Source organism: Monodon monoceros, unplaced genomic scaffold (genome assembly GCF_005190385.1).
Source record: "Monodon monoceros isolate NGI ecotype Baffin Bay Population unplaced genomic scaffold, NGI_Narwhal_1 Super_Scaffold_18, whole genome shotgun sequence".
NCBI classification, from domain to species: domain Eukaryota; kingdom Metazoa; phylum Chordata; class Mammalia; order Artiodactyla; family Monodontidae; genus Monodon; species Monodon monoceros.
Window position 1 is genome coordinate 33,621,972 of NW_021703774.1, and position 14,943 is coordinate 33,636,914.

At 46.1% G+C, this 14,943-nt stretch overlaps 1 protein-coding gene across 10 annotated transcripts in view; it reads left to right on the plus strand.

Annotated features, from left to right (window-relative positions):
• Positions 1-14,943, plus strand: part of SRGAP2 (SLIT-ROBO Rho GTPase activating protein 2) — a 234,517-nt gene that overhangs the window by 161,271 nt on the left and 58,303 nt on the right. For 6 of the 10 annotated variants that reach the window (XM_029230886.1, XM_029230888.1, XM_029230892.1 and 3 more), the window contains 3 exons: positions 3,604-3,819; positions 4,392-4,520; positions 12,056-12,280. In XM_029230886.1, coding sequence (XP_029086719.1) covers positions 3,604-3,819; positions 4,392-4,520; positions 12,056-12,280 — 570 coding nt within the window. The remainder of the gene's footprint in view (positions 1-3,603; positions 3,820-4,391; positions 4,521-12,055; positions 12,281-14,943) is intronic. The other 4 variants (XM_029230887.1, XM_029230889.1, XM_029230895.1 and 1 more) reach the window with 1 other exon arrangement.

Sequence of the window (14,943 nt, forward strand, 5' to 3'; positions counted from 1 at the left end):
TCTTTCTTTCTTTCTTTCTTTCTTTCTTTCTTTCTTTCTTTCTTTCTCTCTTTCTGTCTCTCTCTCCCTCCCTCCCTCCCTCCCTCTCTGTCTCTCTCTCTCTCTCTCTCCCTCCCTCCCTCCCTCCCTTCCTTCCTTTCTTTCTTTCTTTTTTTAAATTTACAGGAAGACAGGCAGTGGAGACATGTATCACAGGCATTTGGGATCAGAGAATTCCGTGTTCTTGATCCAAAAGCCTAGGTGTGGCCACTTTGTCATGGCAACTGTTAAGCAAGTAAATAGGGTAGGGTGGTCATCAGCTTTGTCTCCAGTGATGCTCAGTTTGTTTGCAATTTCTACTCTGTGACTCTTCTGCTCTGAAGCTAAGTAGATAGATGGTTCCCTTTGGTTCAGTTCCCAAGTTTTCATTTCTTTCAAATGAAGTTAAGGCTGTTTAAAAATAGGAGCATGTTGACGTGAACCTTTTTCAGACTGGATGAGTTTCCTGAGCCCTCTGGTCTTTTAAATGCTTTACTTCTGTTCTTTATTTATTTTTAGAGCATCTTCTAGGCACGAAGAAGAGCTACTACTCCTTTCTCCTGGCAAATAATTCACTAAGATAGAAAATAACGCACGTAGTCATTATATGAATCCTTTTGTTTTCCCATAAGCATCTTGGGCCTCTGCTGTTGCCCTTTCTGGGGACGAGTCGGGTGGGTTATCAGCAAACTGCAAACCAGTATAAATCCAGTGTGCCACGTCTGCAGTGGGATTTGAGGCAGCAGAGGAAGAGCAGCATCTAGGGATCTGTTAGCTTTCCTCTGAATTCTAGGTCTCCTAATATGCTGATTTTTTTTTAAAAAAATAAATAAGTGAAAAGGCATAATATGTGTTGGAGTGAGAAAAAACCTTGGAACTCACTTCTCTAAGGAGGGCCGAGCTGGCACCTTGGGCTATAGTCTTCAGGCCATCTGAAGTTGCCTAGGACTTCACTGGCCACCGTGAGGCCATAGTCCACGCAGAGCATAAAGTCTTCCCATTACTGTGCAAACCAAGAATTGGCTGGGCTTGGTGTCCCCTTTCATTAGGTGAATTAGTACACACTCTTAGAATCTATCCAAGGCCCAAACAAAAATTTGACATTTTCCTCTAGTAGGCAATGGGAAGAGAAAAAAGAGTAGAGAACACTGGAAAGTTCCAGAGAAGGAAGAACAGTCTGGTGCAGTGATTCTCAAGCAGGGGGATTTTTTCATGCAGGGGGACACTTGGAAATGTCTGCAGATGTTTGTAACTGTCACAGCTGGAGCAGAGGGTGCTGGAGGTCAGGGTGCAACTGAAATCTTATCATGAACAGGACAGCCCTCACAACAAAGAACTGTCTGGCTTAAAATGTCAATAGTACTAAGATTGACAAACCCTGGTCTAATGACTAGAGTCTCCTGAATTAGGCAACCCAGATTCTACCCAGTCTCCACCAGCTATATGATCTTGGGGGATGCTCCCGACCTCTGTTGAGCCCGCTCTCCACGTACTCCATGTGCTGGTGTCTCCATTTCCTTGGGAGTGGGGAGTTTGGGGGAGTCATGCTTCATGAAATATCAGACTATAGTTAAGGGTCAGATGAGTTTGCAGATTCTATAGGCCATTAGAAAGTTCAGAGAATAGAATGATGAGTTGTTTCTTCTGGAGGGTGAGATAAGTATAGGACTAGTCTGAGAAAGACACCATGGCATTAGGGTGACTGACTATCTTGTTTTACCTGGAACTGAAGGCTTTCCTGGGACATGAGACTTTCAGTGCTGAGCCTAGGAAAGTCCTGAGTAAGCCAGGATGATCGGTCACCCTATATAGGACAGTGGTTTCATCAAGTAGGAACTTGGGACTATTGCATGCTAGCTTTGAGGAGATACTTGATGTATATACTCTCTCTGTGTCTCTGCCTCTCTCAGAGGAGTTAAGAAGGGAACAAGGGAGGACTTCTTTTCTTTCTTTTTTTTTTTTTAAATAAATTTATTTTATTTATTTATTTTTGGCTGCGTTGGGTCTTCGTTGCTGCATGTGGGCTTTCTCTAGTTGCGGCGAGCAGGGGCTACTCTTCGTTGCGGTGCGTGGGCTTCTCACTGAGGTGGCTTCTCTTGTTGCAGAGCATGGGATCTAGGGCACGTGGGCTTCAGTAGTTGTGGCGCACAGACTCAGTAGTTGTGGCTCGTGGGCTCTAGAGTGCAAACTCAGTAGTTGTGGCACACGGGCTTAGGTGCTCAGCGGCATGTGGGATCCTCCTGGACCAGGGCTCGAACCCGTGTCCCCCGCATTGGCAGGTGGATTCTTAACCACTGCGCCACCAGAGGAGTCCCTCGCCTTCCTCATCTTTAAAAGTGGAAATAATAGCATGTCCTTCGGACTTGTTGTGAACATTAAGTGAGGTGACATACATAAGACCCCTGACACACAGCGTGTACTGATAGAGATTATTATTAGTATTACACCCTGGCTCTCCTCTGTTGTTCAGTCATTCCCCACCCTGCCACACACACACATATACACCCCAACCCCTACACTCTCTAATTCTCCCTCTCATGGCATCAAAATATCAGCACTCTTGAACTTCAGCTTCCTTGGTTTGTTATCAAGCATTTTTAATTTCCAGATAGAAGAAGAGGCTCCCTGTGTGGAAACAGAGAGCTCCAGCAGGAAGGAGCAGGCACCTGGTGGCTGGAAGTAGTATGTTTGGGAGGAAATGAATGTAGGTCCCAGGCTTTCCAGCCTTCTCATTAGGAAAAGGGACTAGACTCCCAGACAGTTGCTTTGAAGGAAAATTTGAAAACTGCGTCCTCTCCTTTGATACTACTTCCTTCCTGTGGCAACTCCAGTTTCATTTGATGTGGATTTTGTTCCTTCTTAGGCTCTTACCTGAAATTGTCTGCAGGTTTACCGTCTTCATGGGGTTGTTGTCTAGATCACAGGATTGCTACAAGAATGAAACGAGAAAATGTGTGTGTAGCACTTGGCACACAGCCAGGAACATACTAAGTGCTCAGTAAATGGTAGCTGCCCTTGTTCTTGCTGCTGCTGTGAGAGAGGCTGTTTGATTTGGATAAAGCTGACAGACAGATCCCTAGGACGTGAGGCCAGTAGAAAGCGGGTTTGGAGCTCTTCCTCTTTCCCATTTTATATGAAAGTCCCCAAAGTATAGGCTACTCCACAGGCTGTGCTGCCCTCTTCAGGGTCCCAAACAGCCCGGGAAGGCTTTGCTCCTGGGGTCTGAGTGGTGGTGTTTCCCATCTTAGTCTTGTGAGATGACTAACTGATGGAAATTACTTGGACAATATAAAATAGAAATGCTTATAAATGTTAATAAATAGAAGTAAATGATCACGGGTGGAAGACGTAAAATCATTGTAATAATAAGACATGTCAGCTCAGTTCAAATACTGCTTTCCTGTGCTTTGGAGTGGTCTTTCATGTAGAAAGATTTGCTGAACCAAACCGTATGAATTTTGCCCTTAAGGATATGAGGATATTGCTTCATGGGGGAGAGGTCCAGCTGAGTCTCTTAGCCTGTAAAACAGAGAATTGACCCCATTGGCTTGACCTCTAGGGGTGGGGGTGGGCGGTGTCTTACAGGTCATGAAGACATATCACATGTACAATGCCGACAGCATCAGTGCTCAGAGCAAGCTAAAGGAGGCGGAGAAGCAGGAGGAGAAGCAAATTGGAAAATCCGTAAAGCAGGAGGACCGGCAGACCCCACGCTCCCCTGACTCCACATCCAACGTCCGCATTGAGGAGAAGCATGTCCGGAGGAGCTCAGTGAAGAAGATCGAGAAGATGAAGGAGAAGGTGTGTAGGCTCTGGCAACTGTAGGGGCTGGGGAGGAACATTCTGGAAGTCAGGACCTATGGGAATTTTCCAGTAAGCCCTGTGGAGAGCAGAACAAGGAAGCTCTGGGTTCCTTTAGTGCCTAATGACCTTGCTGTCTGCCCTGGAAAAAATCCTAGGTATTGGAAGAACTTGGGCATCTGTAGCAGACAAACAAGAAACAGTAGTTGCCTTTCCTAAGCCTGGGAGGGGAACCGTAGGGTTTGGCTTCAGATGTCAGGTGTTCAGAGGCAGATATAGTGACACCTCCTTCAGGGTCGCGGTGTAAGGATGGAGAATGGAATTTACAGATAGAACCAAAGTGGGACACGCATCTAAAGTAGGGAGCCTCATTAACCTTTCCTGGATTGATCTACATTATACCCTTGAATCTCATTAAACAGAATTAGAACCCAATTTAAGGCATATGCGCATAGGGAGTAGCAGCACAATTGTGGTTCTCGAATGTGCTGTACTTTCATCTTTTAGAGAACAATCTCCCCTCTTTAAAAAAGAAAAAAAAAAGTAAAATTGAACTTTTGTTTCCTTTTCAGCGCCAAGCCAAGTATACAGAGAATAAGCTGAAGGCCATTAAAGCCCGGAATGAGTACTTACTGGCTTTGGAAGCAACCAATGCATCTGTCTTCAAGTACTACATCCACGACCTGTCTGACCTTATTGATGTAAGTGCTTAAAGCCAAGGGTACAAGGGCGCCTCTTTCCTGGATTCGAAGATCTGGTCAGGAGTCCCCCAGTTCTGTTACTCAGGCATCTTAAAGCATTTTGAGAACAATTATGAAGATGGTAGCCATGATCCCTCAGGGGCTTGCCATGTACCAGGTACCAGGTAAAGCACTTCATAATTTTTTTCATTCAGTCCTCACTGGAATCCTGGAAGGAAGGCATTATTACCTCCACTGTTACAGATTAAAGTTCAGAGAGTTTAGATGACTTACCCAGAGTCAGCTAATAAGTGACAGAAGGAAAATTGGTACCTAGGTCTGATTTCTAAACCCAGGCTCACAACAACTGTGCACTTCTGTCTCCTAGGAAATATTCCCTTAGATCAGATACTTGCCCATAGAAGTGAGTGACAAGAGCTAAAGTGTTAGAATGTCATACCTTATATTTATATAGCACTTAATATTTCTCAATATTATCTCATTTGATTGTCTTGTCACCCTTTGGGATCAATATTACTATCTCCAATTTGTAGATAAGGAATCTAGGTAGGGGTCAAAAGGGTTCCTGCCCAAAGTTAAACTGCAAATTAGAGTCCTGGTCAGGAGGGTATCCAGATGCCTCTGACATGTGACCCATACTTCTCGCTGTGGCACAAATATGATGAGAGAAGCAAGATGTGAGGCTCATGTGTTTTGCATGGGGCAGGCACAAGGGATAAGGGTTTTGTCTTTGGCCTTATGGGTCAGCCTTGGCCTTGTTTCTCCTGCTGCTTCTCCTCACACCTTATAGTTAAGTCTTGCAGTCGATCTCACCTGCAAACTCCAGTCTGGCCCAGTTCTGAGCCAGCCCTGACTGCAGCTGCGTAAGTACACACCCTTCCTCACCTCTCTCTCCTGTCATCAAAGTGAGGGGCCTGGAGCCAGCCGACTCAGCATAAGCATCCCAGGGCTTCAGGCAGACCCTGGCCAGTCTCCTCTCGAGGCCTGATATTTGCCTCTGGCTGTCAGCAAGCAGCAGCTGGGTTTTGCAAGCCTCTGGCCAGACCTCACATACTTGCCTGTCTACCTTGGTTTCTCTGTGAATGAACCTGCCACACTTCACAATGTCATGTGTGGTTCTGGTCTAAGATTCACCACTGCGTAACTAGCTGGGTGATCCGGGGCTTGTCGTGGAACTGGTTTGGAACTCTGCTTTGTCTCCCCTCCACCCTCTGGCAAACTGAAGAATTAGGCTAGATCATTGGGTACTTAAATCTGGCCTCACATTGGAGCTGCTTGGAGAAAGTTTCTAAAATACAGATTTATGTTTCCCTTCAGCCAGGGCTTTTTGAGTCAGTAGATTTCAGCCCCTTAATGCCCCGGGTGTCATTGTCTTGCTGGGGAAGTGGAGCCCTGATCCCTGTTCAGGCCCTGCTTTGTTCTCTCTGCTTGTTGATGCCAATCTGAACACTGTCCTTCAATGGAGGTCAGGACCCTAGACAGGATCCTTTCTCTTCCTCAGGGGAACAGCTCCTCACTGTTGGGAGAGAGGGCTGTTCTCAGCATGAGGAAGAGAATCACTTCTTTCTTGTGCTCAATTTCTGCTATTTATCTCACATTCGATAAAAAAAATCAGCCTGGGCGGTCCGCCACACCTCTGCTACTGGTTTGTCCTTTTCTCTTTCTTTTGCCCCCAGGGTAGGTTTTGTTACCCTTTCACCAAAACCCTGACCTCAGGGGAAGAGAGGGGCTACTGCTAAGTCAGTCACAGAGTCTCCATCAAATGTGAGTGGGTATTTTAAAATCAGTCCAAGAAGCAAGCTATTTTGCTTCTTATTCTCATCATTTGAAAAAAAAAGAAGTTTGTTAAGAGCCCGTCTTCACAGGGTGCTGTGTGAGGTGCCATGAAAAAGCAATCTGCCAGCCTCCGTGGTGCTCAGCCAGGGCATGGGTCTAGGTCACTATGAGCAAGTCCAGGCTGGTAGCATTCCAGGCCACATGGATAGTTGCTCTTGTTTTATTTTGTTTGTTTGTTGTTTGTGTTTTTCCTGGGTGAAATTAATTACTCTTTTTTAAAAAAAGCTTACATTATTCTGCTCTACAAATGTTCGTTAAGTATTACTTGGGATGAAGCTATGTGCTCAGCAGCATCAGGGGTACAAAAAGAATGAAGTAGTTCTTACTCTAGAGGTATTCACAGACATACAGACAAATCATTTCTATGTAACTGGCTAATTGCAGCACCAGGGCTAAGCACAGGGGGCCCTAGGACAGTGTTTTTTCAAACCGTAGGTCATGATCCATTAGAGGAGTCATGAAATAATTTTTATGGGTTTGATTTATTATTTTTTTTAATGAATAAACTATACTAGGATAGAATAGACTAGAACAGAATGGGAACGAAAATATCAGGGTGCATCATACTAGTAAGGTTAAGTTTTATTCGGTGAAACTATTGTGTTGGTGTGTGTGTGTGTGTGTGTGTGTGTGAGAGAGAGAGAGAGAGAGAGAGAGACAATATAAGATGTATTTCTTACTAAGTTGGAGGTCAAAAATGTTTGAGAGCCACTGCACTAAGAACAGAGGAATGTCTTTTAGTCTCTATAAGCTCCATGAGGGCAGGAACCAAGTCTCCTCTTTATCTTAATACATACATACATAAATATAGGGCTTGCTGAATAGCTGAGCACATAATCTGTTTATTGAAGGAAGAAAGGAATAGAAGGAGGAAGAAGATGATTTCCTAAGCCAAGATTTTTTTCCTTTTTATGCCTTTCAACACTGTTCTCATTGAGATCTAATTTGCTTACAGTGACTGAACTTAAGTGTTAAATTGCAAATTGTGGAGTATCCTATACCCTTTTAACTTACATCTCTATCAAGATGTAGAATATTTCCATCACCTCAGAAAGTTCCTCTTTTCTCTTCCCAATCAGTCCCGTACCCTGAGGCAACCACTGTTCTGATTTCTTTCACTGTGAATTAGTTTTGCCTGTTGTAGAACTTCACAAAGATGGGATTTTTATATAGTATATATGTTTTTATATCTGGTTTCATTTGCCCAGCATGATGTTTTTGAGCTGCATCCATGTTATTACATGTATCAGTTAGTTTCTTGCTTTTTCTTGCTGATCTGTTGCCATAAAAATGGCCAAAAGGACGCTTTGGCCATGAGCCAACAGTTAGAGCAGGAGTGAGTGGGGAGCCCGGGTCCCGTGACGTTCTGATCTCGCCAGTATCCAGAACTTGCTTTAAGATGTGGGATGAATCTTGTGCCAGTCCATTGCCATCTGTTACGGACACCATTCTGCCTCCTTCCTGGCGGTGTCGAAGCTCAGTGTGTGGTAAGGCATCGAGGATAAGTGAAAGAAGTGATTTTTGTCGATGTCGGTCCGTTGACACAAGGACTAGCCCTTGACTTCTTTTTATTATATAGTATAAGATTTAATCTCAGATTTTAGGAATCTACATGAGGCATCTGACACACACCAGGAAAACCAAGAAGATATTCTGAAGTGACTTGAGATAGTCTAAGAACCACAGGCTCCTTGGAATGTGCTTCTCTCCCCCAGGAGCAGATGGAGGAATGAAGAACCGGGCATTGTCCTCATGGAGTGTTGTGAGTGCTGTGTGCGTGGGCAGAGAATCTGTGACACCATGTGCACCCAAGTCAGACAGGAGGGAACCCAGCTTTCTCAATAGGACATTTTATTAAGGGCAATTATTTCTTGCTTCTGTAGAAGTTTGAAGTGGGTGTTTCCTTTCTAGGCCTTCTCTAGAGTCTCTGGGTGAGACTATCAGCTGGTAAGGGGTTAATGAGCTGTCAGTTGACATCATCACACATCTGGAAGGGCTATCATTAAGTTCTTATAAAAATTTGATTTCCCCTGAGTTTTCATCAAACATTTATATAACCCAGAAATGGCCAGGGGAGCCCGGCATGGCCACAGAGCTCATCAGAAGCCATGGAAAGCATACTTTGTCCCCATTGTGAGCAAAATAATGTGCTGCCTCTACTCACTGGGATTCTACCGGGAACAGGGATGAAATATTCAAATCTTGTTTACCTAACCTTGCAAGAAGTTGCTTCTTTGTTGAAGCTTCAGTTTCTGGCTCTTGCCCTTTCAGATATGTGGAGAGCCAAGGCTCTGGAAAACCTATTCTGAATCCCCCTGGTTGGCTGGAGGCATAGAGGAGCCGGAGGGCACATTGTGAGTCAGACCCGCATGCGCTGACACAGAGAAGCTACAGAGCAGTTGTATAATAGAGACAGTGGACTGGCCCAAGAAAGTTCCATGTCTTCCAAAGGCCATCCAGACTGAGTAAAACAAAAGGCTTCAGTGGCCGCATCTGCCCACCTGACTTAGATCAGTATTCAGCCTAAGTAGATTATTTCCTGGGAGGCTAGAATCTGTATTCCTGGCATCAATCAATCAACTGATGTTTATTAAATGCCTACTATGAGCAAGGCCTAATGGTGAGGGATGCAAAGAAGGAACAAGACACTGGCCAAGCCCTCTTGCCTTCTGTTGGGGCGATGTGAAATGGCGAGTCACAGAATGAGGGAGTGTCATTCTGTGTCACATGAGGGCTACAGAAGAATGTTGTTCTGAGTGGAGGCCAAGGTCAATATATGCCAGAGTTGCAGGGCTGGCTGTCTTCCTAGGGGCTGAGAATTTGATTTGGATCTTGAAGATTGGGTCAGTTCCCAGGTGAAAGGAGTGAGAAACATTTTAGGAGGAGAGAATGCTGGGAGCTGAAAGTGGATTTGGAGATATTGGCGATTCGTGTTTGGTTAAGTGTCTGCATGGTGCCAGATATGTTTAAATGTGTATCAGCCACACAACAACCTCTGGGGCTGGTGTTATCCCCATGTGGGGCTCAGAGAGGTTAAGTAGCTTGCTTACAGTCATACAGCTGATTTGAGGCCTATGGTTTTCTAATACTTGACCCTGAACAAAGTATATCGTTGGATTAGAACAGAAGAGTCTGAAGAAGAAAATAGAGGGAGATGATGTTAGACGGTCAGACTGAAGACAACTTACACTTTGTTCTGGCTATTGACCCTGCTTAACTTCACTGAACCTCAGCTTTCTAGTCCAGAAAATTAAAATAATACCAACCTCACTGGAGTTACTGTGCAGATTAAAATGTAGAATATACATAAAGCTCTTAGCACACTGGCATATATATAGTAAGCACACTTAGTAAATGGAGGCATTTTTAAAAATTTATTTTAAATATTTATTTGCTTTTAAATTATATTTAGTTTTATTTATTTTTTGGCTGCGCACGGGCTTTCTCTAGTGGTGGCGAGAGAGGGCTACTCTTCGTTGCGGTGCACAGGCTTCTCATTGCGGTGGCTTCTCTTGTTGCAGAGCGTGGGCTCTAGGCGCACGGGCTTCAGTAGTTGTAGCACGTGGGCTCAGTAGTTGTGGCGCATGGGCTTAGTTGCTCTGCGACATGTGGGATCTTCCCGGCCCAGGGATCGAACCCGTGTCCCCTGCATTGGCAGGCAGATTCTTAACCACTACACCACCAGGGAAGTCCCTGGAGGCATTTTTAAATTTCCCAACTGAGGAAGGTGGACGGTACTTTGGAAGAAAAATGAGAGCTATTATAGGTTCTTCAGCAGGGAGTAGGCATAACAAAAACCATATTTGAGGACAGTGAAGCAAACAGCAATGTAAGACGGTAAGAGTATGAATTAGGGTAGAGGGAGTGAGAATGGAGAGGAAAGGGGAGTTACCAAAAATATGTAAAGGTTACGAAGACTGCCTCCCTCTAATTCTCTTCTGCCCTGAAAAGCTCCCCCCACCCCCACGTACCTGCTCAGCCCTGTGGGCAGCATTACTTCTGTTCATCAGACTTACAGGCATGGAGTTCATCATCAGGGTCTACACAGAGCTAGTCAAGAAGGTTTACAGGTTCAAGGGAAGCTTGGCTAGACCAGCAGCATCTCCCAGAGGAGGAAGTGCCCCTGCACGTGCAGCCTCCCAATCAGCCGCTTTTGTCTAGCTTCCCTCCCAACTGAATTTAATGTCTTTCCATCCTCCGCCTCTAGTTAAGCTGTAAATGCTGTTCTTCCGCACAGCCAGGCACCTGCCAGGGCCCACTGGCACTGAATCCAGAGCCCAGCCCGACAGGCACTCTGTCACAGAGCTTCTTGTTAGACGCTGGGAGGAGGAGGCACATCACATGCTTTTTCTTCCCCAATAGTGGCTGGTCCCAATGTGATCATGAAGAGGGGGAAAGGCTGGGGGAAGAGTTAAGTTAATGCCTGCTTATGGAATGAAATGGCAATCAGGCAGATGGTCTTACTCTATCCATAGATTCTTCTCTGATAATTCTTCTCAAGTTCTGAATCTCAAAGCTGTTTAAGCAATAGAGGGGATAAAAGATGGCCAAGGAATTTGGATCTCTGGGTCCTTTGGGAGGGATGGGGAATATTGTCATAGAGTTACAGAATGCCATTGCTGAAGAGGGCCTCAGGGATTATATTTAGTCCAAGTATTTTCAGACATTTTCTCTAGCAGAAGACTTCTTTCTCAAACCAGGCCTTACATAGAATCCCAATATATTAAATAGAAAACAAGAGCAGAGCTGGTTTGGTTGAAGCAGGGGTAGGAGGCTCCAAGTCCTGCTAGTTGGGCTGCCCTGTTACCCCCTTCTCAAGGGCAGCCTGAGCACAGAACCATAGAGCTCTGGGCTACAGCTTGAAAACCACTGACCTGGCCAAATCTGTTCATTTTACAGTTGAGGATACGGGTTCAGGGATGTGGAGTGGCTTTTCCAAGGTTGCTTGACTTCCAGTGTTTTTTTTATACTATTGCCTCTTTCATAGCACTTTTTTTTCCCATGTTACTTCAATCAGGATCCTTTAGCTGATGTGAATTTTCCCAGTAAGGCTTATGTTTAGAAATTTGTGACCTCATAAATGCTGTCAAGCAGGAGCTTTAGTACAAAAATCCTAATCTACAAGTAAGGCCTGTCCTAGAATGTTGGGAGTTTGCCGGAGGCGGGGGTTGACGACCAGTAGGGTCAGCGCCCCCCCCCCCCCCCCCCACACACACATTCATTTCTTCTCTCACCTGGAGTTCTCTTGCACCACCTCTGATTTCTGAACCTGAATGCTGAAATGGCCTGGCTTGATTGGTATATGGTGACTAAATCACAGTAACCCTGAGGCAGTGGCAGGCTATATTTTTATGTTGAATTTTGCTACAGTGGTATCCCCAGAGGAACCTGAAAATAGAAGAATATTCTCCTTAACTCCCAACTCTTTTATGTTTACTGAAGAGCATGATTACGTAATTTCGTTTTGTCCCAATGAGTCCTCTTCATTCCACCCACCTCACAGTCCTCTAAGGAGTCCTCCATATCAAACTGGGAGTCAAGAACTGAGAAATATCACCCAGATCGTGGAGGGTCAGCCCTCTTCCGGCTGCACAGCTAGTCTTGTTGACAGAATCAGATCTGCCCTGGGGGCCACCCTCCCCCTCTGCCAAGCCCTGGGGCTGTCCATGGTTTGCTCACGTACCTTCTCCGTTCCACAGCAGTGCTGTGACTTAGGCTACCACGCCAGCCTGAACCGCGCGCTACGCACCTTCCTTTCCGCTGAGTTGAATCTGGAACAGTCAAAGCACGAGGGTCTGGACGCCATCGAGAATGCTGTAGAAAACCTCGATGCCACCAGTGACAAGCAGCGCCTCATGGAGATGTACAACAATGTCTTCTGTCCACCTATGAAGTTTGAGTTCCAGCCACACATGGGGGACATGGTGAGACCCTCTTCCCACCCGCACGTACCCAAGGGGCTTGAGCTCACTTGTGTCTAGATTTACTGCACTCAAGCCATGTTATTCGGGGGAAGGCGAGGCCTGGGTCTGGCTTCATGTCCGGTGGGTGAAGCCCTTTCCAGCCATTCAGCAAACAGCTCCTGGGTGCCTGCCATCCACTAGGCTTGACCATAGACAAGGGGGATTAGAGCCCTCAGGCAGCTTACAGTCAGCTGAGTTGAGAGTTAGAAATACGCACAGGGAGGGGCATCCGGAGGGACCAGCAGGATCAGAGGAGGTGAAAAACAGCCAGCGTGTTCTAAAAGCTACTAACAGTTCAGTATGGCAAAAGGGAAGGAGACAGGTGGAGGCCTCCAAGTGGTGAGGCTGAAAGAAGTGAGAGCTGAGATGGGGCCAGATACTAAAGGCTTCTGATGGGGACGGAGGGCTAAGCAGGGTGATGACGTGATCTTTTGTCACTCAGCAGAGTTCTGAAGGATCTAATTTTCTTGGGTTTAGAAGATTGTGATAAAAGTTATAGTTTTGCCTGGGTATTGAACAAAAAAAGAATGGGTACCTACAGGAAGGGCAGGAGCCAAGATGTCAACCCTAAGAATGGCTATCCAGGCAGCAGTGCACGAACATGGGAGCCCTGTTTATGACTTTTCACCTCCGATGACTAAAACAAGAAGGGCCTAAATAAACCGAAGTGAGAGGAATGAGAAGCTCTTTGGTTTTCATTACTGTGAACCTTGTGGTTTCTCTTCTGGTGGTTGTACATACAAATCAAAGTGAATCTTATTGCTGGGGTAGGAGCCACCATTTGACCTGTGGGTTAAATCAGGAGGAGGATGTATATAGGCTTACATAATAGAAAAGCTCAAGATGGATCTTCAGGCATGGTTGGGTTTAAGAGTGGGAATTTTATCAAGACTTAGTTTTTCTCTTTCTGCTTCACATCCTGTGTGTTGGCTCTATTCTCAAACAGGCTTTTATCCCGTGGGGGCAAGGTGACTATATTTCCAGCCTTATCTCCTTGTAGATTGAAGTCCAGCAGAAAGAGTATCTGCTTCCCTCCTAGAAGCCCCCACAAAAGTCTCATTGTGTCTCCTTGGTCCTGACTGGGTGACATGCTTATCCCCAGTCACTGTGGCTGGTATCTGCAGTCGGCTGATTGGCTTATGCGGAGGTCACACGCTGCATCCCCAAGTTGGGGAGAGCCCCATCCAAAGCACATGGCCTGAGTTGTGAGTGGAATGTTCCCCGCAAAGGACAGTCAGTCCAAAGTTATCAGAAGAAGGAGGAATGAATGCTGGGTGATGGAAAAACAACAATGCCCTTTCAACAAGGGAGTGGTGCTTCCGTTACGATTAGCATCCAGATGCTTTTTAGAAAACCCTCCTCCAGAGTGACAACTATTATACTGTAACCAGCGGATTTGCCCTCATCAATAGGCCACCATGGAGAGTGGGACATTTCTATCCTAAAGACAAAAATATGGAGATGATTTCTTTCCTCCTCTCCTTCTTGGGGAAAACCAGACCATTTACAGTTTGTTTCCATTGCTGTGGCTTAGGAAATGCAGCATCTGAACAGATGGGGAAGTGAGATGGCAGCATGTGCAATTAGAATACGAGGGTGTATTGGTGTGTCACCAAGCCCCAGGAAGCCCCATTCCTCACCTGCCCTGGCTTCTGGTCAAACTTGCCTTCCAAGTCCCTTCTCCAGCTGCCACAGAGATTCCTTCCCAAGAAGCAGTGGAACTTGGGGACCAGCTGAGTGGAGTGATACATTTTCTGGTGTTGACTGAGATGCCTTCTAAGCCAAACAGCTTGTCTCCATAAAGGGGGATTCCAAATGCTGGGTGCTCAGGCCCCCTCCTAGCCCTGTCAGAGCCTCATTTCCATACTCCAGAGCACAGCTGGAATGCATTACCTTGCACCCCGCTAGAGGACCACTGCCAAAGCATGCATCAGCAGCCCTGCTGCTTCTTAAAGAAACTAGCATGGAGGTGGTTTTCCCTCCATGATTCCTCCCTGCTACGTTGAAGTTACTTTAAAAATCAATAGTTCAGTCTTCTGCCCAGGGCCTCCCTTTGTGTGATATAGCTGATCAGTGGCTGGGCCAGGCAGGGGCCAGGGCCAGTCCTAGATCTTGCAAAGGTTTTGCATTCCAGCCTAGCCTTCATGTGAGTGGAAAAGCAGCCATCTATCCCCAGTCATTGAGGGCTGTCTGTAGACTGTGGAGGCAACAAGAGGGAGCTGCCTGGAAGTCCTTGAACTAGGGCCAAAGTTCGGATGGCATTTTGAGCGGAAGCCCTGAAATTGGCCAAGGCCCGACACTGATTGGTGTTCTGGGGCACTCAGCACATGAATTGATGCCAAGCACTCTCAGATGTACTAGGAGGAGGTGCTTGGCTCTACCCTTGGTGCCCCCAGAGACTTGTGGGGCTCTGAATGCCTGACCAGTGACATCAGGCAGCCAGAGAGTTTCACTACTGGCACTAACCCATCCTGGCCACTGAGCTTTCTCCATTGTGTCTGCTTATCCAAGAGCCAGAATGAAGTCAGCTCGCTTCAGATCTGAGAGCTGGCTCAGGCCAGCCTCACAGCTGGGGGAGGAGGTCAAGTCAGTTGAGAGCTTAAAAGCCAATGGAGGAAAAGGTC